This window comes from Mauremys reevesii, linkage group 25, assembly GCF_016161935.1.
Source record: "Mauremys reevesii isolate NIE-2019 linkage group 25, ASM1616193v1, whole genome shotgun sequence".
Taxonomy (NCBI): Eukaryota; Metazoa; Chordata; order Testudines; family Geoemydidae; genus Mauremys; species Mauremys reevesii.
In genome coordinates this window covers 6,460,354-6,484,766 of record NC_052647.1, presented here as the reverse complement: position 1 = coordinate 6,484,766, position 24,413 = coordinate 6,460,354, and the positions used below count along the sequence as shown (strand labels likewise).

Sequence of the window (24,413 nt, the reverse complement as noted above, 5' to 3'; positions counted from 1 at the left end):
CTGGGGCCAGCGAGGGTCCCCTCCCCCATCCCCAGCGCATCTCTGCAGCACAAGGAGTTTGCTCCGTGGGTCTGTTTCTAACCCCGAGGGTTTATTCCCCATCCAAACACCAGGCACAGGGGTCAGCCCGGCCCCATGCTCTGCGGGAGCAGGCGAGGGTCACGTCTCATCACAGCCTCGCTGACAACCTCAGGTCACTGCCAAAGCCGGCAGCAGCCCTGGTGCAGCGCCAGGCCTGGAACGAGCATTTGTGTGTGCGAGGGGGGCTCTCAGCAGGTGGGGCCAGGGGAGAGTTCACCCTGGCAGCTGTTCTCACTCGCACGCGTGAACTTGGCTTTCCCAGAGCTGGGCTCGTAGCCATCGATGCAGGTGCAGAAGTAACTCCCAGGCACGTTGGTGCAGTTTGCGTGGGGTCCGCAGCCTGTCGGGCTCGGGCTCTGACACTCGTCAATATCTGCAGCACAAGAGGGGATGCGCTGTACAGTCCTGGCAGGGAGACATTCCTGTACCACCCACCTGTACTGAGCTGGGTTATGGGTCCATTGCGACTGGGACCCTGGGTGTTTAACAATCACAGGCCTGACTCTCAGCTACGCTCAGGCGGCACTAGGCTGCTCTGGCAGCGGAACGGCCATTGGAAAATCCCCCACCCTGCAAAAGGGGCCACCCCAGCTGGTGTGGAACTGCTGTAGGGGTCCTGCCCCTGGGGAAACTACAGCCCGTGGATCACATCCGGTCCGCGTGACCATCCTTCCTGGACTTTGAGCTCCCGGCCGGGGAAGCTAGTTCCTGGTCCCTCCCCCGCTGTCCCTCCTCCCCCGCAGCCTCAGCTCATCATGCCGCCAGCGCTCCGGGAGGTGCGGCTGCCAGTCTCCTGATGCTCTGAGCGGCCTGGTAAGGGGGAGGGGAGCAGGGGGGTTGAATAAGGGGCAGGGGGTCCCTGGGAGCAGTCAGAGGACAGTGAGCAGTTGGATGGGGTGGAGGTTCAGGAGGGGGGCGGTCAGGGGACAGGGTGTGTGTGAATAGGCCTGGGAGTCCCAGGGGGCCTGTCGGGGGCAGGGGTGTGAATGGGGTTTGGGGCAGTCAGGGTTGGATAGAGGGTGGGGTCCCGGGGGGCAGTTTAACATAACATAATTGGAGATATACCTCCTAGAACTGGAAGGGACCTTGAAAGATCATTGAGTCCAGCCCCCTGCCTTCACTAGCAGAACCAAGTACTGGTTTTTGCCCCAGACCCCCAAGCAGTCCCCTCAAGGATTGAACTCACAATCCTGGGTTTAGCAGGCCAATGCTCAAACCACTGAGCGATCCCTCCCACCCAGGGGCATGGCATCCTGGGAGGGTCCAGTCAGTCTACAAGGAGCAGGGGAGGTTGGATGGGTCAGGGTTTCTGAGGGGGGCAGTCAGGGGGCAGGAAGTGGGAGGGGCTGGATAGGGGGCAGGGACCAGGCTGTTTGGGGAGACACAACCTTCCCTACCCGGCCCTCCATACAGTTTCGGACCCCGATGTGGCCCTCGGGCCAAAAAGTTTGCCCACCCCTGCTCCTAGCCCCTGATGTAGGGGCCGAGGCCGGGGCCCAGCACTGCAGCTATTCCCTGCCCCCCAGGACCCAGGGGGAGGATCGGGGGTGGGGCTGGAGCACACTGTGCTGGGGCTATTCTCTCCTCCACAGGGCCCATAGCAGGCAGAGCGCACGGTGCTATTTCCATGGCCCAGACACGAGCCCCCTTCCCAGCTCAGGGGGACACTAGCAGCCCAGATGCTGCGTGCTGGGGCCAGCGAGGGTCCCCTCCCCCCTCCCCAGCACATCTCTGCAGCACAAGGAGTTTGCCCTGTGGGTCTGTTTATTCCCCATCCAAGCGCTGGGCACAGGGGTGAGCCCGGACCCATGTGCTGTAGGAGCAGACAAGGCCACGGCCAATCAGAGAGGGGCCAGGGGGCCATTTGGCCTGGGCTGCAAGTTCAAAGGGGACTCAAATTTAGACACTTAATTTTGTGGCATTTGATAAGTTTTGCAACTTGTTTTTATGCGCGTCCCTATCGGACCAAAATCAACGTGACCCACCTTCCCTCAGCTTAGAGCTGCAAATTCAAGCAAATAAGAGATGTGGTTTGGCAAGACATATTTTTTTTGTTAACTGATACAGATTTTGTCATATTAAAGAGTTAAAAATGCTCATAGATATTGTGTGTTTTTGTCAGTTTGCCTGCGTCAGTGGCTTCAGGTGAAGGCACCTTCAAGGTGTTAAAGCAGGGAAAGAACTATCCCCGTTCAGCTATGGGACAGGAGCGTGTGAATGGGCTCCCCATGCTTAACGTCATCTGTGACACTGCATGACAGCGAGATTTTTCCTCAGTAATTAGTGCATTTGCACAGAAAAAGGCTACAAAAGCATTTGTTAAATAAAACAATATTCAAATTACGTCTCACTCTTTTTTTGGTGCCTTATTTTGTTTTCATGTGTCGTCATTTTGTACTTTTATTATGGCTGGGGGCCTCAACAGCTGGAAGTGGCCTGCGCCTCTCTGGACCTCTGAGAGGGCCTGGGCGAGGGTCACGTCTCATTACAGCCTCGCTGAGGCCTCGGGCCACTGCCAAAGCCAGCAGCAGCCCTGGTGCAGCCCCTTGCTGGGAATGGTCACGTGGGGTGGGGGTCTCAGCAGGTGGGGGCAGGGGAGAGCTCACCCTGGCAGCTGTTCTCACTCGCGTTTATGAACTTGGCTTTCCCAGAGCTGGGCTCGTAGCCATTGATGCAGGTGCAGGAGTAATTCCCAGGCACGTTGGTGCAGTTTGCCTGGGGTCCGCAGTCTGCCGGGCTCGGCCCCAGACACTCGTTAATATCTGCAACACAAGAGGGGACGCTCTGTACAGTCCTGGCAGGGAGATGTTCCTGTAGCACTGAGCTGGGTGATGGGACCCAGGTGACCAGGCCCCTGGGAGCTTAGCAATCACAGGCCTGATTCTCAACTATGCCCAGGCCACGCTAGGCTGCTCTGGCAGCGGAACGGCCACTCGAGAATATGAATCATTGAAAACTGTGATAGCATCACAAGCTCTCACTTTATATCTGCAAGGGGCTTTCCGGAACCTGCACGCGGGCTAGGGGGCTTGGGTGACAAACACATGATCTGGGTTTTCAGCAGTGTGTCTGCCAAAGGGCCAGCCTAGAGCAAAGTGGGGTTAGTTGTGTCCATCTGCCTTCAGGAGCAGCCTGCTTTGTCTCTCTCTGTTTGGGGTCCTCGTGTGCTACGGTTCTGGATTCTAAGAAATAACCCTGTGTTGAGCTGCAGCCTGCCAGCGAGAGGATGTGACGCTTTGTTTCTAACTGTGTGCGTGTGCTGTGAACATAACAGAGGGAAGGGGACCTTCAGACCCCAGAACAGCCACTGTGGCCTCTATGGGCCAAGCCCCAATGGGGCCAAGATTTGGGGAGATTTAGGAGTCCATGTTTGAAGCTGAGTTGCTCAAGGAGTGGGAACACTGGGACTTGGTAGAAATCCCCCTCAGGTTCCAATCACAGAGGAACCCACAGGCATTGCCAGCCTGGGTCAGCCCCGAGGCCCATCTACCCCGGTATCCTGTCTGCGACGGGTGCTACAGAGGAAGGTGTCAGAGTCCCGCAGCAGCAGCCGGGGGGATAATCTGCTCCCGTGAAGGTCTCCTCCTGATCTCTAATAGTCAGAGGTCGACTCATGCCCTGAAGTGGGAGCTTTTCCCTCCCTCCCAGAATTATTGCCTATTAACAAGCACAGCTCCAGGCATTGTCGTTCCCCTTAGAACCAGCCGGTCCCTCTTTAAACCTCGCCACATTCACAGTCCCCTGGCCGCGGTAGCAGTGAGTTCCAGAGGCTAATGCCGCCCCGGGTGGAGGAGTATTTCCTTGTATCGGCTTTGAATTTGCCCCTTTTCAATTCAATTCTCTCCACACACTGCCCCTTGCTCACTGGTCTTTCTAAAGCTCCTGATTTTCTAAGCTAAGCGGATTTTTTTTTAATGCCTGGGATTGTCGTCACGAGCTCAGCCATGGACTTAATGTAGTGCCCATCTTTAAAAAAGGGAAGAAGGAAAATCCAGGGAACTACAGGCCAGTCAGTCTCACCTCAGTCCCTGGAAAAATCATGGAACAGGTCCTCAAGGAATCAATTCTGAACCACTTAAAGGAGGGGAAAGTGATCAGGAACAGTCAGCATGGATTCACCAAGGGCAAGTCATGCCTGACTAACCTAATTGCCTTCTATGATGAGATAACCGGCTCTGTGGATGAGGGGAAAGCAGTGGATGTGCTATTTCTGGACTTTAGCAGAGCTTTTGATACAGTCTCCCACAGTATTCTTGCCAGCAAGTTAAAGAAGTATGGGCTGGATGAATGGACGGTAAGGTGGATAGAAAACTGGCTAGATGGTCGGGCTCAACGGGTAGTGATCAATGGTTCCATGTCTAGTTGGCAGCCGGTATCAAGTGGAGTGCCCCAAGGGTCGGTGCTGGGGCCGGTCTTATTCAATATCTTCATTAACGATCTGGAGGATGGTGTGGACTGCACCCTTAGCAAGTTTGCAGATGACACTAAAGTGGGAGGAGTGGTTGATACGCTGGAGGGTAGGGATAGGATACAGAGGGACCTAGACAAATTAGAGGATTGGGCCAAAAGAAATATGATGAGATTCAACAAGGACAAGTGCAGAGTCCTGCACTTAGGACGGAAGAATCCCATGCACTGCTACAGACTAGGGACCGAATGGCTGGGCAGCAGTTCTGCAGAAAAGGACCTAGGGGTTACGGTGGATGAAAAGCTGAATATGAGTCAACAGTGTGCCCTTGTTGCCAAGAAGGCTAATGGCATTTTGGGTTGTATAAGTAGGGGCATTTTCAGCAGATCGAGGGAAGTGATCATTCCCCTCTATTCAGCACTGGTGAGGCCTCATATGGAGTACTGTGTCCAGTTTTGGGCCCCACACTACAAGAAGGATGTGGATAAATTGAAGAGAGTCCAGCAGAGGGCAAGAAAAATGATTAGGGGGCTGGAGCACATGGTTTATGAGGAGAGGCTGAGGGAACTGGGATTGTTTAGTCTGCAGAAGAGAAGAATGAGGGGGGATTTGATAGCTGCTTTCAACTACCTGAAAGGGGGTTCCAAAGAGGATGGATCTAGACTGTTCTCAGTGGTAGAAGATGACAGAACAAGGAGTAATGGTCTCAAGTTGCAGAGGGGGAGGTTTAGGGTGGATATTAGGAAAAACTTTTTCACTAGTAGGGTGGTGAAGCACTGGAATGGGTTACCTAGGGAGGTGGTGGAATCTCCTTCCTTAGAGGTTTTTAAGGTCAGGCTTGACAAAGCCCTGGCTGGGATGATTTAGTTGGGTTTGGTCCTGGTTTGAGCAGGGGGTTGGACTAGATACCTCCTGAGGTCCCTTCCAACCCTGAGATTCTATGATTCTATGATTCTAAGACCTACTGGAGCCGAGTTCAGTGCGTAGCTGTGCAGGGCTGGAGCTAAGCATGTGCTTTGCTGACTCGGGGGGCTCAGGAGCACAGACAGGGGCCAGCACAAAGCAATTTAGCAGCTGGCAGCTTCCAGCGTCCCCCGGTGGAGACACCAGCACGTGGGTATCCCCTGCCAGGGGACTGGCATTGGTGCATGTGCCAGCTTCACCAGCGCACAGGGGTCTCCAAATCCACTGCACTGTGAGCCCAGAGAGACCTCTCAGTCTGTGCCCTGGGCAAACTCCCTGCCAGGGGGAGCGACGTGGAGCTGCCCAGCCCGTGTGTCCCTGGGCCATGCCGCTGGAAGCCAGGGTGTCTGAGGGAAGCCTGGGGCTGGGCTGGCAATGCCAGTCCCAGCACATCCCCCTCACAGCGCTGCCCTGGGGGAGCGACATGGAGCTGGAGCAGAGAGAGGCTGGAGCAGGGGCCTGGCACAAGGCCAGAACCAAAGTCAGCAGAAGTGATGCTCCAAGCAAAGTCCGGCCCTGTGGGACACTGAGCCAGGAAGGGTTAAGCACCTTGCAGGCTAAATGACCCAAATTCTGCCTTTGAAGCCACACTAGAAAAGGAGCCGGGAGCTGTTTCTGGCTCTGGGGAAGCAGCCGGTATCGGAGCCGCTGGTTTGTTGCTGGCTCGGTGAATCTAAGTATCAGAAATAACCAGCAGTTTGGGGGATTGTCGGCCCCACTCTGCAGTTTGCGCTGATGGAGCAACCTCAGTGGGGCCTCCCCAGGCACCAGTCACACCCTGTCACAAAGCAGAGGGTTGCCGGCAAGTTCACCGTCTGGTGCATGAACTCGGCACCGGTATTGCCGGCATTGCTACAACACAGTGACTGTGGAACCACATCTGAGCACCAGATTCCCCTGCCTGGCGCAGGATCAGATGGTTTGGTGGGTGGGGAATGTTTTGTCTGAAGCAGCAGGAGAAAGGCACAAGGAGGGTAACAAGCATGTTGTGAAACACACAAGCTGGGACGTCAGTTGTTTATCCTGGATGGTTTGTCTCAGTCTGGAACTGTCGGGGTCCATTGGCAGAGGCAGACGTGTGGCCGTGTCCCTGTGGCATCTCTGGGTGCTGGCACCGGGCTGAATTGGCGATAAACCTGGCCGAGTGCCTTGGCCACTGCCCCGACTCTGGGCTGTCTGGGCACTTCGCTGGAGGTCTGCCGGGCCGGCGACCCGCCCAGAGCCAGGACAGCACACGGAGCCGACGAACGCCAACCCCACGTCCCCGCCCCAGACTGCTGGAACTCGGGGGGCCTCAGGGCAGCCTGGGGCTGGGCTGGCAATGCCAGTCACAGCACATGCCCCTCCCAGCGCTGCCCACGCAGGGAGCTTGGGGCAGTGGGAGGGTCCCGCGAACTAGCAGCTGCGCCCCCTAGAGGCCAGAGCGGAGCATGGCTGCCTGCCCGCAGGGGGAGCTCAAGTAATAGGGGACAAGGGGGCGAATTCAAGAACGCTTTAGCCCAGTTCCCAGAGCCATTCCCAGGGCCCCTTCCCAGGCTCAGCGGGGCACCACCAGCTCAGATGCTGCGTGCTGGGGCCAGTGAGGGTCCTCTCCCCTCTCCCCAGCGCATCTCTGCAGCACAAGGAATTTACACTGTGGGTCTGTTTCTAACCCCGAGGGTTTATTCCCTGTCCAAGCGCCGGGCACAGGGGTGAGCCCGGCCCCAGGCTCTGAGGGAGCAGGCAAGGGTCACGTCTCATCACAGCCTCGCTGAGGCCTCAGGCCACTGCCAAAGCCAGCAGCAGCCCCGGTGCAGCACCAGGCCTGGAACGAGCATTTGTGTGTCCGAGGGGGGGTTTCAGCAGGTGGGGCCAGGGGAGAGCTCACCCTGGCAGCTGTTCTCACTCGCGTGTGTGAATTTGGCTTTCCCAGAGCTGGGCTCGTAGCCATTGATGCAGGTGCAGTAGTAACTCCCGGGCACGTTGATGCAGTGTGCGTTGGGTCCGCAGTCTGGCTTGCTCGGCTCCAGACACTCGTTAATATCTGTAATGCAAGAGGGGACGCTCTGTACAGTCCTGGCAGGGAGACGTTCCCTGTATCACTCCCCAGCCCCTGCACTGAGCTGGGTGATGGGACCCAGGCGACCGGGCCCCTAAGCGGTTAGTGATTAAGGGCCTGATTCTCAGTTACCCATTTCTGCTGCTGGAGCGTTGGAAACAGCCCCATGAGCCTCCTGTCCCAGGTACGGGGAGTTCAGCCCCACAAACACCCAGATGCTCTATGTGAAGGGAGGGTGGGGAGATGTCCCCCTTGGGGTTCAGGCTCCCTGTGTGTTGGGGGGGGGGTGACAAGTTGCCTCTCCTCTGCCCCCCTCCCTCCTTGGATCCCTGCAGGCTGGGGAGGGGGGAGAACAGCCAGACAGGGGCGGCTCCAGGCACCAGCATGCCAAGTGCGTGTCTGGGGCCGCAAGCCACAGGGGGCCCTCTGCCAGTCGCCGGAAGGGCGGCAGGCACTTGCCTTCAGCAGCTTGGCTGCGGAGCGTGCGCTGGCCCCTCAGCTTCGGCGGGCCTCCCGCAGGCCGGCCGCCAAATCCGCGGGACTGGGGACCTCCCGCAGGCAAGCCGCCAAAGACAGCCTAGAGCCGCCCCTGCAGGCAGGGCTGCCCCATTCTGCTCCCGTGGGGCCCCTCTGCCCCTGCACACCCAGGGGCTGATTAGGGCCCAGGCTGGGATTCAGACGGGTCAGTGTGATGGGCCCCCCCACCCTGTGCCCCATTCACAGAGCCCAACACTCCCGGCTCCTGCTGCTCACTCTGGAGGCCCCGGTTCGATCCCCAGGAGGGCGGCCCTCACCCGAGCTGCTGCCCCCCCTCATTCCCCAGCCGGGCTGAGCACCCCCAGCAGGCCCTGCAGTCAGTGGTGTCGGCTGCTCCGGCCCTTAATGCCCTGCTCTGTCCCAGCCCCCCCAGGACCACGTGGGAGCCCCGTTACCGTCACAGGTCTCTGTTGGGTCAGTGAAGAAGCGATTCCCCCTTGGCTGGAATCCATCCAGGCAGGTGCAGTGGGTGCTGTTCACACACTTGGCGTTTGCTGGGCACAGCATATGGCTGTTGCAGTCCCCAGTGGTACCTGCAGGGGCGGGAACAGCTGGGCAGGGTCAGACAGTGCAGAGCGGCTCCCCCCTCCCCACACACACACAGGGGGATCGACTCCTTTCACACGCCCCATTCGCTGATTTTCATCCCTGGGCGCCTGGCAAACAGCTCCGACGCCTCCACCGCCTGGCCACACGCTGCCCTCGGCTGCACAGGAGGCCTTGGCTCCCCGGGCTGCCCCTGGCACAGACAGGCAGAGCCGCCGGAGCCGGGCGTCGCTTCAAGTGAAACGTTTTCGATCTCACCCAATTTTTCTCCTTTTTGTTGCTCTCGTCATTACTCTCGTTAGCGTCGGTTTCAAACCCAAACCTCGTTTCAAACCAGAACACGGGAATTGTTCATTTTGAAAATTATTTCATCTCCCCCCTCCCCTGTGCAATTTTTCCAGTAAAACCAAACATTCCTCTGAACCAAATCGGCATTTTCTGGCAAAGAATGGTTCCCTGGGAAATTCCTGCCCGGCTCTGCTCTGGATTGACTGAGAGCGGAATCGGGGGCGAGGCTAGTTTGGATCCTGAGCTGCCTCCCATGACCCAGATTGTGACCTGCCTACGGGGGCTCCTGGATCCTTTAGCTGCCCGGTGTTTGTGGCGCCACTGGGATCCGTCCGTCTGACCAGCCTGAGGGGAAGGATCCCAGCACAGCTCAGCCGGCTGCAGGGCTTGGGATGGGAGCAGACGGAGCAGGGGTGTGCAGCACTGGGGGACCCCAGTGGGTCAGTGGGAATTTGCCCAAATCCCATTTTGGGATTCACAGCAGAGCTGGACTTGGGGCGCAGAGTCCTGATCCCAAACACCTCCCAGCTGGGCATGTGGGTCCCAGGTTTCAGTTCAGCCTGATTTGGGGGGGGGGGCACCAACAAATGCCACTTCTAATGTCTGAGCCATCAGGAGTTTGATTTGGGCTGGTCAGTAACCCGGCCCTTGGCTACAAAGGGGACCTGCCCCTCACTCCAGCCCCCAGCGTAGAGCCCTGGGCCCCAGGGTCTATTCTCTGCTGGCCACAGGGCTGGGAAGGGAAGGGGAGGGCTACACAGGGGCCTTCTCCTCTCACCTGCACGCACCCACCGTGCTCTGTAAACCCATCCCAAGACGTCCACGCCAAGGGGCTGCTCCCGGCTCGCCAGCCCCCTGACTCTGCTCTCCTCCCACAAGGGAACGGGACCGGAGGGGGCGGAGGCCAGAGGCCCCGGGCAGCCGGGAGCGCAGGGGAAGGTTAGCCAGGAGGAGTCAGTCTTACCTTGTACACCAGGAGTCTGGGCCACGGTGCCCCACAGGCACAGGGCGATGCAGAGCCCTGGAAGGCAGAGACAGGGTGAGGCCCCATGGGCAGATGGTAACCGCCACTCAGCTGCACACACCCCCAGCCGCCCCAGTCCTGCCAATCCCGGGCCAATGGCCAGTCAGGGCCCTGCCGATGGTGGAATTAAAAATGCAGAAACCTGGTGCTCTGGGAAATCAGCCCCAGCTGGGATCCCTGGTCATATTTTTAACTGGTTCCAGTTGGGAACTGGACTTTTGGCCAGGGCAACTGGGTCTTTTATTGTATGTATGAGCAACAAAGACCAGGAGCCCCCATTGTCAGGGAGGATGGGGAAACTGAGGCACAGCGAGGGGTAATGACTTACCCAAGGTCACCCAGTCTGTCCATGCAATGGCCAAACCCACTTGGAAAGGGGAAGCACCGAGCGGGGGATGGGGCACAACACAGGCTGCTGTTGATCTGCTTTTCACTCATGTGTCGCCCCAGATCCGCCCCCTCCTGCTGGTGTTCATTTGTAGCCTGTTGCTCTGAGTCATTAACCACACGCGGGTGCGAAGAACCAGATGCTAAAGGACCCGGGGGCCGAGTGCCCGAGGTGCTGTGCAAAGGGGAAGCCCAGCGGGCTGGGGAACCCCATTGTGCTTTCCTAGGACGGGAGCTAGAAAGGGGGTGCGGCTTTGAAATTCAGCTCCGGCCGATCTCCCCCGGGGAGACTCCATGGAGGACGAGGGAGCTGGGGAGGTGACGGCATCACAGGTCCCCTGGGAGCGAAGGCCGAGCCATTAATTCCGAGAGTCTAAGGCCAGGACGGGAGCAGGCTGATCCGGCCTCTCGCACTGCACGGGCCAGAGAATGACCCAGGGATTCCTGCATCCAGCCCGTAGCTGGGGATGGAGCTAGCACAGAGCTTGAGAGGGGACAGCCCGTCTGTGCGACTCCACGTGATGGCAGTCGGCCCTGAGGGTGACGTCCCCTCCCCGCTAAAACACGAGCCGGCGTCCTGCCCTGAGAGGGGACGTGTTGGCTATTCGGGCTCTTTATAACAGGGGCAGCAGCAGGGCCTGTTCCCAGGCAGCCCCAGCCTTGCTGGGACTCCCCCCACCCCATCCGGGGCGAAGGGGTTTGACCCCTTGGAGGCCTTTCTTCTGAGATGGGCCATTGGTGCGGGGGCAGAGCTAGGAACAGAACCCAGGAGTCCTGACACCTACCCCTGCTCTAACCACTAGACCCCACTCCCCTCTCCTCTGAGCTGGGGATAGAGCCCAGAAGTCCTGGCTCCCACTGCCTGCTCTAACCTCTAGACCCCACTGCCCTCATCCCAGAGCTGGGACGGAACCCAGGAGTTCTGATGCCCAGCTTGGAAGCAGGGCCAAACTCATTTCATACGATGCCTGTCAGCAATTTTTAGTCTCCACCATGGTGGGCTAGACTGGAGCACAGGGGACCTGATCCCCAAGGCCAGTCCAGCCCCCCCAACACCTTCCCCCGCCCCCATCGAACCTTTGTGTCCACAGAGCGGCACTGAACAGTCTCAGCCACTAGGGGGCACCACAGCCCCACGCCAAGGCCACAGCCCCAGGGTCCATGCTGGGCTGCGGCTGGACCCTCAATTGTCCCCTGAGTCCCCATAGTGCCTGAGCAGGATAATTACCCACACGCCAGGCACACGCACCGCACACACTAGTGCTCACGTGCACACACACTCCAGCATGCACACAAACATGCAGATGTGTGCTCATGTCTGTGAACAAGTACCGATGTACATACCGGTGCGCATGGGAAATGGGAACACACGTGTGCCGCATGCACACACACACACGTACGTCACACACGGCAGCAGCCTGCTGCAGCATCAGATGCAGGGACAAGGATCCCCCAGGATCCCCCCTGCTGCTCAAACACCAGCCAGGCCGGAATGGAGGGAGAATCCTTCAAACCTTCCCGCCAGCGACAAGCTGCAGTGACTCAGCCCAGAGATAAGCATTTGTGGGGCCCTGCCCCCTCTACCCCCCTGGGACATGGCCAGAATCCCCCAAGCAACCCCCTGCCACCAGCCTCAGTGCAACCCTCTTAGCAGGGAATCAGTATTTTCTCCTGCCCTGCTCCCCACAGTGCCCCCTGCTGGCAGAGGCTGGAACTGGAGCAACTACAGGATCCCCCCACAGCTGGTGCTGTGCCCTGATCCCCACAGCGCCCCCTGCTGGGTCAGCCCAGGACTGCAATAATAACACTCCAGCACTTTAACCAGGGCTTGCTGCTGCTGCTGCCCCTGGGGTCCTGTGGAGCCGGCAGGAGCCGGGGTATCGCCCCCCCAGGCTGCCCCTTCAGATGGCAACGGCCGGGCGGTGACCACTACCAGTGAGCGCCATCCTCTCCCACCGCGCCGGGAAGCCGTGAATCATGGAACAACCTCGGCCAAGAGCTGACGCAGGCACTCGAGCGACCCGAACTCCCCCAACCTCTGGATTCCCACCTGGCCCCCTCGACCCCTGCATCCAACCTGCCCCCCTTGACCCCGGATTCCCACCTGAACCCCCAAACCGGCCCCCCTGCTCTCTGGGTCCCACATGGCCCCCCAGACCTCTGGACTCCCACCTACCCCCTTGGTCCAACCTGTCTCCCCTGCTCTCTGGGTCCGAACTGCCCCCTCGTGGGTTTGACAAGCCCCCCCCCCCAACCAGTTCCCTGGATCCAATACACCTACCCTGGATCTGGCATGCGCCCCCCGCGACCAATGGAGACTCATCCCATCTCCTGTGCTCCCAGGTACGATCCAGCGCCCCCCTTCCACGGCTGCCATCAACACAGACACACCCTGGCTCCCCTGACGTTTTAAGGCCCCATTGGGGGGAGGCGGGTGATGAGCCATGTGCCTCCCCCCTGGAACGTCTCAGGCTCATGTCTCAGCCAGAGGCAGGTGCACAGAATAACTGTCCCTGTGTCCCATCCGGCCCCTCCAGGCCTTGGCCAGCAGCTGCCTCCCAATGGCCAAGAACATTTTCCCAGGGGGCAGAAGGAATGAAAAGGAACATTAAGTGGGGGGGGGTGTCAGGAGGCCTTAAAAAGAGGCCAGGACCCCTCCCTCTGCCCCCCCAAACAGCCCCAATCCTGCCCCTCGGCAGCCACAGCAGAGACACTCCTGGCTGTTTAGGGCGGGGGATCTGAACATGGAAAGTTTGGGCGTGGGCTGGGGGGCAGGATTGGGCCCTTGCCGAGCAGAGGGGGCCAGGCAGGTGAAAGACAGAGGAACAGGGTGAGGGGCAGAGACCCAGAGGCCAGGAGAGGTGCCCCGATCTGGCTGCAGGTCTGCGCAGAGTCACCCCAGGGAGGGATCTGACCCACAGCCTGGGTACAGGAGAGGCCACACTAACTCCTGGGGTGCCTGGGGAGTACGGGGGGGGAGCAGCACCCAGACCAGACCGTTCACCCCCAAGAGACCCAGGTAACTTGGCACCATCAGCCTGGGGGTTGGGGGGGCAAGTCTCCTCTCACTGTCCCCAGAGTCACCCCATTGCAAACCAGGCCCAGTTACCGCCACCTGGACAGAAGCTCTTAGTTCCCCTATCCCATGTAGGGGTGTAAATCTGGAGTAACCCTGCTATGAAACGGTGTAAGGGAGGGACGTGCCCTCCCCGTAACCTGCACGGACTGTCAGAGACACCCCCCTTCCCCAACACAGCCTCATTGGTACCATCCCAGCCCCGAGGACGTCCTGCCCCTGAGGTCAGTCTGGGGGGTGGAATCAGAGCTGCCTCCCACCTCCGGGGCGCTGGAGGAAGAGAGGCTGGCGCTGAGAAATGGTCCCGGGACAAACGGGTGATTCTCCCCCTGACGCAATGGAAAGGGCCTGACTCCCGCAGCCGTGGCCCCAGACAAAGTGCAAACAGTCCCCATCTCTGCCCTCCTCCACACCGGACAGACGTGCGCTCGCCCTGGGGTGCTGGATCAGAGCCACCGTAGAGCCCGGCTGCTGGTGGGAGGGAGGGATCCGAGCTGGCGTCAGCCTGGGCACAAACTCTGGGGAAGGAGCATATCCCACGGGGGGTGGGGCTGGGCTGACGGGGTGGGGGGCTGCTCTGGGAATGGACTGTGGAAAAGTGACTCACACACACACACACACACACACACACACACACACACACACACACACACATGTCAGGCAGATCCACTGACTGGAGTGACGGGCACACAACACTCTCAGCGCTGGCACGAACACACCCCAACCCGGCACAGCCAGCCCAGCTACCGGCGGACGAGCTGAACTCTCATCCGGATCCAGCATCCTCAGACTGAATCGTTAGCCCCGCTCAGTCGGCTGCACCTGCCCAGACCTGGGAATGTCAATAGGGCCATTAGGGGCACGGAGAGCATCATGGGGGGGCAGGTCAGGGTCATGCCGGGGGCACCGAGGGCAGGATTTCCCTCGCACACCCTTGTCACAATGCACCAGGCTCGCCCACGGGTGACTGACTCCCCCCTCCATCTGTTTACTGAGTGCCCGTCACATCGTTCCACTGCAGGATAACAGCCTACTCCTCTGCATGCCGAAGGCACTCCCCCCTTAGCTCACCCCGCTGGGCTGCTCTGCTCTGTGCTGGAGCTGGACTCTAAGAAACAACCACCAGAGGCTCTGGCCTCAGGAGAACGGTGCCTCCTGGTGCCACAAGGCGTTAAGATGACAGAGCCTTCCTGGGGTTGGGGACTAAGCCCCCATCCCCCATTTCCTGGCCTGCAGCCCCCCAGAGGCAGCCTGCACAGCTGGGTTGATTTAGCTCCACACAGTCTGGGCTTCGTTTCTCAGGCAGGCTCAGCTGTGGTTTCCTCTGGAATCTGCTGCCCCCGGGGTGTCCCCCTTCCCCTGACGCACACGGGGCCCGGCAGTGGGCGCCACTTCCCAGATGGGGCGGGAAGCACCAGCCAAGTCCCCCCAGCGCTGGGGGCTGGTGGCCGGCAGCCATGGCTGGTCAGTCTCTCTCTAGGCTTTCTGTGGGCCCATGAACCCCAATCCCTGGTTGCAGGCAGGAGCCCGGACCGGCTGCTGCTCAAATTCCAACCCAGGAGCTGCTGGCTGGGACCAGCTGGGGGCTGTCTGCAAAGGGCCCCATGGCGTTCCAAGCCCCGGCCGAGCAGCCCCGGCCCCAGGGGCCCGCAGGGCCCAGCAGCACCCCCGCTCTCCTGCAATCAGACATGCAGGGCTGGGCTGGCCCCTGTGCTGAGGCAGGACCAGCTCATCCCTAGCCCATCCCTGCAGGGGTTTGTCCAACCTGTTCTTAACCCCCCCAGGGCTGGGGTCTCCACAGCCGCCGCTCTTCCCCCAACAGAAGTTTGTCCAAGAAAAGAAATCACCCCTCCCCCCGTCTCTGAAATCCGAGGGCCGACGGGGCTGCACCACCACGGCAAACGTACAGGTAGGAAGGCCCCTCCGTGAACATCTCCGGCCTCTTTGTAACAGCCCTCAGCGTATATGGGGGCTGCTCTCAGGTCCCTTTAACCTTTCCGCACTGGTCTGGTTTTTTAAACCTCTGCTCATGTTTGTGGCTCCCCTCTGGCCTCTCTCCAACGTGTCCACATCTTCCCGAAAGCGCCAGCGCCCAGAACTGGACACGGGACTCCAGCTGAGGCCTCCCCAGTGCCGAGCAGGGCGGGACAGTCACCTCCCGTGTCATACAGAGCAGTGGTTCTCAGCCAGGGGTACGTGTACCCCCGGGGGACGCACAGGTCTTTCGAGGGTACATCAACGCATCTAGATATTTGCCTAGTTTTACATGTAACCCTTCTGCCCGGCTGCGTTGGCAGCAACAAGGGCCAGGGTCAGTATCTAGCGGTTCCGTTTCAATAACGCAACACAAAACCGGCTCGAGCCCCCACCCAGTGACCGGGGACAATTACATACCCCCCGGGCGCCTCTAGGAGGCAATACTTCCCCTCTCGCAAGCACGGAGTCTGAGTGTAGCAAAAGCCTTTTAATAAAGGAGGGAAACAATGCGGCATCATGTTGGGGAAATCCCACAAACAGGATTCATAACACGAACCATGAGCAAAAGACCCACCCCCAAGAGAGTCTGGCAGTGTCCTTTCCCCCTCGGGGTCTTTTTTTTTTTTTTATAGACTCATAGACTCTAAGGTCAGAAGGGACGATTATGATCATCTAGTCTGACCTCCTGCACAACGCAGGCCACAGAATCTCACCCACCCACTCCTGTAACAAACCCCTAACCTATGTCTGAGTTACTGAAGTCTTCAAATTGTGGTTTGAAGACCTCAAGCTGCAGAGAATCCTCCAGCAAGTGACCTGTGCCCCACGCTGCAGAGGAAGGCGAAAAACCTCCAGGGCCTCTGCCAATCTGCCCTGGAGGAAAATTCCTTCCCGACCCCAAATATGGCGATCAGTTAAACCCTGAGCATGTGGGCAAGACTCACCCGCCAGCCCCCAGGAAAGAATTCTCTGTAGTAACTCAGATCCCAACCCATCTAACATCCCATCCCAGACCAATGGGCATACTTACCTGCTGATAATCAAAGATCAATTGCCAAAATTAATTGCCAAAATTAGGCTATCCCATCATACCATCCCCTCCATAAACTTATCAAGCTTAGTCTTAAAGCCAGATTTGTCTTTTGCACCCACTACTCCCCTTGAAAGGCTGTTCCAGAACTTCACTCCTCTTAAGCCCAGCCACCCAAAAAAACACTCAAAGTCCCAAAAGTCCAACACCCCAAAAGTCTCTGGCCCTGGTCAGTGCAGCCCCAGAGCCCCAGAGTTCAACAGTTTATCTGCAGAGTTTTACCTCCCAGCCTGGGGATGGGCGGGCGGGGGGGAGGGGGTGTGGTGCAGTGGTGTTAAGAGGCACCTTACGTGGTCCGAGGCCGACTGCTCCAGTTTGTGCAGCACCTGGCGCATGGGGCCCTGCATCTCAGTCTGGGGTCTGTAGCTGCTACCATAATACACCTAATGCACGAGAGGAAGTGACCTGACCCAGTTTCAATAGAAAGGCCAAAGATGTTGCCTGAGGCAACACCCAGGGCTGAAGCCTGGGTGGGAAGGACACCCAGGGGCTGGGGATTGGTGCGAGGGATCCAGGTGCTAGTGCCCAGGTTTGTGAGGACACCCAGAGGATGGGGATTGGTGCGAGGGACCCGGGTGTAGTGTCAAGGCGCTCTGTTGTGAAAACATCCAGGGGCAACTAGGGGTTTATCGGCTCCTTTCACAAGGACTTCTCCAGGTCTGGCTACTTCCCAGTTGTGCGAAGGCAGCTCAGGGGAAGCCTGGGCCGATTGGTGCGAGGGGCCAGGTGCTAGTGCCAACAGGGCTTGCTGAGGTCATCCCAGCTACAAGTGCTGAGCACAGAGCCTGTCCCACTAGGGAGCCTGGCCCTGCGGCAGCTGTTGTGAGGGACCCGATGCTAGTTCCCAGGTTTGCAAGGACACCCAGGGGCTGGGATTGGTGCAAGGGACCCAGGTGTTAGTGCCCAGGTGTGCGAGGACACCCAGAGTGCTGGGTCTCCCCCACCCGAGACCTCTCAAAGCAGATATTTTTCTCGGATTCAATCCCAGTGGGTGTAAACCGGCCTAGCTCGATTGAGCTCAATGGAAGGAGGCCGATTCACACCAGCAGGGTTCTGGCCCCCCTGTGCTTTCCTCTGCCCTGGGTAGTTTCCAGGAATCGCTGTCACCTCAGCATCTCGCTGCTACTGCGTAACCCTGCGGGGATCCGGAGAACTGCCCCCCCACCCCCATGATACTGTATCTGCCTTTCTGCCCAGGCCCCGCATCTCACAACAGGGGCCTGATCCCCACTGTACCAGAACGACAGCCCCCGGCAAAGAGGAGACAGGCCAAAGAGGAATCTGCTGACAGATCCCGGCAGCTCAGTTCCCACCCAGGCCCGTAGCTCTGGACGTTGGTGAGACTAGACACGTTCGCTACGTCAGTTCTCGCGTTACAGCCCTGCCAGCCAAGGGGCGATGGGGAGAGATGCTGCCAGGCCAAGGCCGACACCCAGACACGAGCGCTGCCGGCCCCTCCCTGACGGCGCCTTGGCGGCACTTCGGCCCCATCTAGCCCTAAAGCGCCTCATGGGCATTCACAGCCTGCACGGCCCCACTGCTGAGAAAGAGCTGCCACCAGCCCCATTTTACAGGTGGGAAAACTGAGGCACTGAGCGACAACTCACCCACTGTCTCAGAGCAAATGGCAGCTGGGAAGAGAACCCAGGAGTCCTGGCTCCCAGCTCCCCGCTGCTTTATGAAACCAGGAAATCAAATACAAAAAACAAAGCCACTGATCAAACAAATGGCTGGCACCAATTCTACTGTCACGGACACAAGCCACAGCTGGTATTTATTAGCCAGACTGCTCTGGCACCAAGGCCCCATTGTACCGAGCTTGGCACCTACAAGCCTTGGCATTGAGAGCCAATGGCCCAAACAGACAAGGAAAGTGAAGGACCATTTGCCCCATTTTACTGCTGTGGAAACCGAGGCACAGAGCAATTCAGTGCCAGAGCTGAGAACTGAAGCTGGATTTTCCCTGTGCTATTGTAGCCCCTGAACCACTCAGGCACCTGTGCCACAGAGCTGCTGCCAGCTGGGCTGTGCCACACAGATCTCAGGAGGCATCAAAGATAACAGCAGCTACAGGAGCTCAAACTACCCCTGGATCCAATCCTGAGCCCATTGCACCAGCAGGACAGCGCCTGCCTCCAACGGGAGCTGAGTTGGAACATGCAGTGCAGGATTGAGCCTCCAGCTGGGGACCCACGTGCCAAACTTGGGCACCTAAAATCTGACACCTAAATCTACATCCTAAAATAGCTGGCCTGGCTGGCTGGTTATGCCCAGATTCTGAAAGTGTTTGTTATTAAGTGAATTACGGTAGCAACTATCAGCCCTGACCAAAATTGAAGCCCTATTGTGCCAGTGGCTGCACAGACCCACAGCAAGAGACAACCCCTGCCCCAAAGGGCTCCCAGTCTCAACTGACAAAAGGGAAGTGAGGAAACTGAGGCACAGAGCAGGGAAACAACTTTCGAAATCAGTGGAAAGAACCCAGGTGTTCTGACTCCCACCCCGACACTCTGTTGACTAGACGGCTCTGCCTGCCTACAAATCACAGCCCCTTTGTAAGTCAGACTTCTCATTTCAGAAGCCTAAATCTGGATTGAAAACCAGACCCCCCAAAGCTCTGGGAAGGTGGGTGGGCACAGACCCAGGGCAGCACTGATGTCTCCTGCTCCCTCCCTCCTTCCCCAGAGGGCGGCTGGACTGGCAGGGCCAAGCAGGGCAAGGAATGCTCCATTTTATTAATCACTTGGCACCACAGGGACAGAAATATTTCTGAAAACGAGGCTCCTCTGCTGACGTCACAGGCGTGGCACCTCCCCCCCCCCCAGAGGTGCAGCACTGAGCACCCAACAGGATCCAGCCCTTTGTACAGCCAGCCACTTAGACAACAACTCATGACCAACACCCCTCCCGCAGCTGTGGGGATTGAACCCAGGAATCCGGGCCCCCAGCTGCCTCTGCTCTAGCCACTAGACCCCACTCCCCTCCCACTGCCGGGATAGAACCCAGGAGTCCTAGGTTTGCTTCTAGCCCTGAAGGCATCTAAAGCCAGGCAAATGCTCCTTTAAGTGAAAGACATAAGAACATAAGAACGGCCCTACTTGGTCAACCACCATCTAGCAGTGTCCTCCTGTCTGCAGACAGTGGAGTGCCCAGAAGCCCAAAGGGGAAAATGAACAGAGCAAGGAATCATCATGACCCATTCCCTGTCGCCATTTCCCAGCAAGAGGAGGAGAAATAAAAACTTTAAGAACTATTATTACTGTAGTAATATTTCAGAACCCCAGCTTTGTGCCGCTACAGAAAGCTGCCTCACCCAGCTACCTGGAAATGCCCCTCCTGTACTGGCTCTATGCTACAGCCCCCAGGCACAGTGGGCATTCCCAGAGGTGAGCAGTGTGGCCAACGTACTCCTACACTCTGGCTCTTGCCAGCTGCTGGACTGGTCCCTCGGGGCTACGGACAGTGGGGGATGAATCAGGGAAGGCTTTGGGCTGCTCTGCTTCCAGGGACCAGACTGATCTGCAGTTATCCCCTGGGATTCAGTAGCTGTGAACGTGGTGAAAAGCCATCTGGGACCTCTCCACGCTCTGGTCTCATAGGGAGCCCATCTCAGATAAGCCCATCTCAGCCAGCCCCAGGAATCTGGCCCAGTAAATCTAAGGGCATTTCAGTGAGTCTGGATGGAGTCTCAGTTGGTGCAACGTGAGCACTGGAGGGAGCAGAGGAAATTGCACGTTACACCAATGTAGCGTATGCCTAGGGGTAAATTCTAGCTCAGGGAGACAGACCAGGGCTTGCTCTGACCCAGCTGGCATGCCAAAAATTGAAGCGTGGCCGTGCTTGGGCAAGTAACAGGAGAGGCTCCCTGCCCCGACTACGATCCCGTCCAAGACCACAGATACGCCCTCAGGGCGGCCGCCCCTCCCACCCCATAGCGACACTTCTATTTCTAGCTAGATGAGAGCTAGCGTGACTATGTCTTCTTCAGATGGAATATTCACCTTCCAGCCCCAGTGCAGACAGACCTGTGGGCACCTCTGCACTCTCCTAACCCCACCCGAGTTCAGCCCATGGACTTTGTTCCACTCACCCAATGGATACACGTCACCTCGGGTTCCCATGGTGGCTCAGACGCTATCAGGGCAGGTCGAATTCTGAGGATTTTGAGCTTTGCAGCTTCCTTATCTTGAGGAAATTAGACAAGAAGCCAAGTTGACTCATGTCCTGTTGCATTATATCGTATCAACTGACAGCACTGCACACAGGAAAGCACCATCTTCCCAGCATGCCCTGCTCTCCTTCCTTCCGCCCTACCACTTCTCCCTGCCCCATAAGCATTTACCTTGCTGAGTACCTATGGGGGAAACTAACCACAGTGCAGAGGGCCTAGCACTGCTTCACAGAATCACTGGAATGTGGAGTTGAAGGGACCCCAGGAGGTCAAACAATCCTTCCCCATGTGCTGAGGCAGGACCAAGTGCACCAAGACCATCCCTGGCAGATGTTTGTCCAGCCTTAAATCCCTCAATAACAGGGATTCCACAACCTCTCTAGTAACCTGTTCCTGTGCTGAACCATCCTTAGAGTTAGAAAGTTTTTATAAATATCTAACCTAAATTTCCCTTGCTGCTAACTAAGCCAATTCCCTCTTGTCCTACCCTTGGTGGACATGGGCACCAATTGATCACACTCCTCTTTATAACAACCTTTTGCATATTTGCAGATTGTTATCATGTCCCCACTCAGCCGTCTTGTCTCTGGACAAAACATGCCCAGTTCTTTCTACCTTTCCTCACAGGTCATGTTTTCTAAACCTCTGATCATTTCTGTTGCTCTCCTCTGGACTCTGCACAATTTGCCCTCATCCTTCCTGAAGTGCAGCACCCAAACCTGGACATGGCTCTCCCACCCCGAATAGAGGAGAACAGTCACCTCCCATCTCTGACCCACCCCACTCCTGTCAATACATCCCAGAATGGCATTTTCCCTTTTTCAACAGCATCACACTGTAGACTCACTTTCCATTTGTGGTCCACCAGAAACCTCACACCCTTTTCTGCAGTGCTGCTGCCGGGCCAGTGAGTCCCCATCCCTCCCCTGTGAGTAACGACTTCCAACTAGCTTTGCACCCTCCTTCTGGTAGTTTCATCTAGTCAATATTTCCTTAGCTTGAGTAGGAAAATGTCACGTGGGACTGTGTCAAAAGACTGACTAAATTCAAGATACATCACGTCCACCTCTTCCCTGCATCCACTAGACTGGGTACCCAATCAAAGAAGGAAAATATGTTTGTTTGTCAGGACTTGTTCTTATCACTTATTATCCTCTAGGTTTTAATAAATTGGCAGTTTAATCATTTGTTCCAGTATCTTTCTGGGTATTGAAGTTGGATTCTCTGGTCTGTACTTCCCTGAGAGGTCCTTTACCCTTTTTTGAAGTTTTCCTTGTTATGAACCTCACCCATCCTCCATGAGTTCTGGAAGATCATTGCCAATGGTTCAGAGATTGCTTCAGCTAGTTTCTTAAGCACTCTAGGGTGTACCCTGCCGAGCTGCATAGATCTAACTTATCTAAAGAGTCTTTATCTGTTAACTTATCTGTTATTTCCCTGTTCTGGCCAGTTTCCTTCCCTCTTGTTAAAATTAACTGGTGTGAAGGATCTGGTCACAAAATTACCTTTTTAATCCTGCAGTCAGTAAAACTGAAGAGGTGCCCATACTGAATGGCTGGTTGCTGACGTAATGGTCAGAGATGCCAGTGGCCTGGGGGTGTTACTGGTCTACACTTGCAGCTGTACAGCGCAGTCTTGCTGTAAGCAGTCATCTAAGGTGGTGCAGCTGTAATGCCCGAGGGCTTGGCTGCACGTGCAGATGTAGAGCGCTGGGAGTTAAACCCGCCTTCGGAGAGCGCAGTAGGGAAAGCGTCGCAGTCTGTCCACACTGACAGCTGCTTGCGCACTGGCGTGGCCACATTTGTGGCACTTGCAGTGACATTGGGAGCAGTGCATTATGGGCAGCTATCCCAGCATGCAAGTGACGGCAATGTGCTTTTCAAATGGGGGTGGGGTGAGATGAGTGTGACCGGGAGTGTGTGTGTATGTGAGGGGAGAGAGAGTGGGTTTTTGGTTCTTGTAAGTTCAGACAGCAGCAGACCCCCATTTCCCTCCCGCCTCTCTCTCTCTCACAGCATTCCACCGTACTGGTTGCTTTGTCTTGGGGCAGATAAGCAGCCGGCTGTCAGAAAGGGAGTTTTGAAAGGGCATTTCCGCATTCCTGCAGCGATTCAAAAACAATGACAAGAGTGGCCACTTGACTTAAGGGGATTATGGGATGTTTCCAGAGGCCGATCAGAGCGCAGTAATGCAACACCTCGTGCACACTAGCCCCGCGGTGCTCCAGCGGGGGCACAGCGAATGTTATTCCACTCGCCGAGGTGGAGAACCAGGAGCGCTCTAGCAGCAGAGTCAGAGCGCTCTGTGTGCCTTGCCAGTGTGGACACGGAGTGAGCTGGGGCGCCCGGGGCTCCTTTATTGCGTTGTAACTCACAAGTGTAGCCAAGGCCTTAGTCACTTTCTGAGCAGTAGCTCTTCTTAACAGAAACAAACAGAAGAACAGATCTTCATCCAGCTCACAGTGCAGCTCCCCATGCGTGAGATGGTGCTGTCCAAGTCTCAGATGTGATTGTAGCTCCTGTCTGCAGCTGTCGTCTTGGAGAGGCAGACAGAACATCAGTCCTGTTCCAGGTGGTGCCGTAGTAACAGGGTTAACACAGGAAGAAGATGGAAGAGGCGGCTAATGACTATCCGTGCTTGACGGTGTCAGAGAGCGGGATGTGGGTGGTCATGTCTAGTGGTCAGAGCAGGACCTAGTAGCCAAGAACCAGAGCCACAGGTCAGAGCCAGGGGCCAAATACCAGCACCACGGGTCAGAGCTGGGGCAGGAGCCCGGAGTCGGAACCCAGGGTCAGAATCGGGGTCGGAGCCGATGTTGGAGATGAGGAATCGGAGCTGAGGGTCAGAACCAGGTTACCTGGAGAGAGGCAAGGCAGGAGCCGGGCTGCACCAAGGCCGGAGCTACCATAACTGTGGGCACAAGCTTTGAGCAGCTACTGAACTGCCACTGCTGGGCTTAGGAGCCTGTCTGCTGACCCTTCCCACCAATCAGGCAGCTTGGTACAGGCCAGCTGCGCTCATTAGGTTGCCTGGAGACTGGGTCTGCTGCAAGCCCTGATTCCCGACAGATGGTCCTTGGCAATGGTCCCATATAGCAGGGTCTTCAAGGGAGAGTCCTCAGGACCTGGGGCTCTCCAGTCCTCCCAACCAGGTGTCCATAAGCTCAAGGTGAAGAGAGGCAAAGAAATACACTCAAGCTCCTCCTCCTAGGATCACTCTCATGTGTGGGTCTTACCAGGTCCCCTTTTCTTCTGGCCCCTCCTAGAGGAACAGCTCTGGTCAGTGTCACAAACGTGCTTCTTCCAAATAGATCAACCTTCCCCTGAGGAAAAACACTGCACACACATGTGGGTTTGCCCATTGTGGCAGGGCAGGTGTGAAACCCCTTGACTGCCCTGCTAAAATGCTGGCTAAGCCCTGCCTTCAGGCAGAGGCCAGGGCAGAGGCTCAAAGCAGCCAACAGGGAGCCCAGCTGCGGGCCCTAACGAGGGCTGGCTCACCGCAATAGACTGAGCTAGGCAGTGACAGCTGGGCTGAAGGCTGGGCGGGATATAAACGCCCTGAACCGAACTCAGTCAGGAGGTCAGCCTGGGAGGGGACAGGAGGTGACAGCGCTGTCTCCGCACCACAGGCAGGGAGCCTCAAGGGCCAAGAGACCTTGGAACGGGGTGGAAAGGGGATAAGTGTCGGGGGATAAAGGGGACTAACGGTGGCCCTGTAACACAAAGCACAAGGGTGAAACCCCAGGAGAAGGCGTGAGGACTCTTATTTTACCAGCCTCAGCACAGGGCGAGAAGGCGGAAACCTGTGCAGACCCTGTGACACCC

The 24,413-nt window shown here is 57.4% G+C and overlaps 3 protein-coding genes across 12 annotated transcripts in view; 1 reads left to right on the top strand and 2 right to left on the bottom strand.

Moving 5' to 3' along the window:
* LOC120391382 (adhesion G protein-coupled receptor E5-like) overlaps positions 1-24,413 on the top strand; it is a 1,047,477-nt gene that overhangs the window by 579,400 nt on the left and 443,664 nt on the right. The window lies entirely within an intron of this gene.
* ADGRE5 (adhesion G protein-coupled receptor E5) overlaps positions 1-24,413 on the bottom strand; it is a 291,623-nt gene that overhangs the window by 222,414 nt on the left and 44,796 nt on the right. The window contains exons 1-4 of one of the 9 annotated variants that reach the window (XM_039514969.1): positions 20,506-20,601; positions 9,826-9,882; positions 8,423-8,578; positions 2,688-2,843 (exon numbers count right to left, since the gene is read on the bottom strand). The exons of 5 other annotated variants lie outside the window; for them this stretch is intronic. In XM_039514969.1, coding sequence (XP_039370903.1) covers positions 2,688-2,843; positions 8,423-8,578; positions 9,826-9,882; positions 20,506-20,536 — 400 coding nt within the window. In that variant the 5' untranslated portion in view covers positions 20,537-20,601. Of the gene's footprint in view, positions 1-2,687; positions 2,844-8,422; positions 8,579-9,825; positions 9,883-20,505; positions 20,602-24,413 lie in introns of those variants that run through there. 3 more of the 9 variants (XM_039514971.1, XM_039514968.1, XM_039514970.1) reach the window with 3 other exon arrangements.
* The window catches only part of LOC120391391 (adhesion G protein-coupled receptor E3-like), a 127,771-nt gene that overhangs the window by 72,658 nt on the left and 30,700 nt on the right, over positions 1-24,413 (bottom strand). The window lies entirely within an intron of this gene.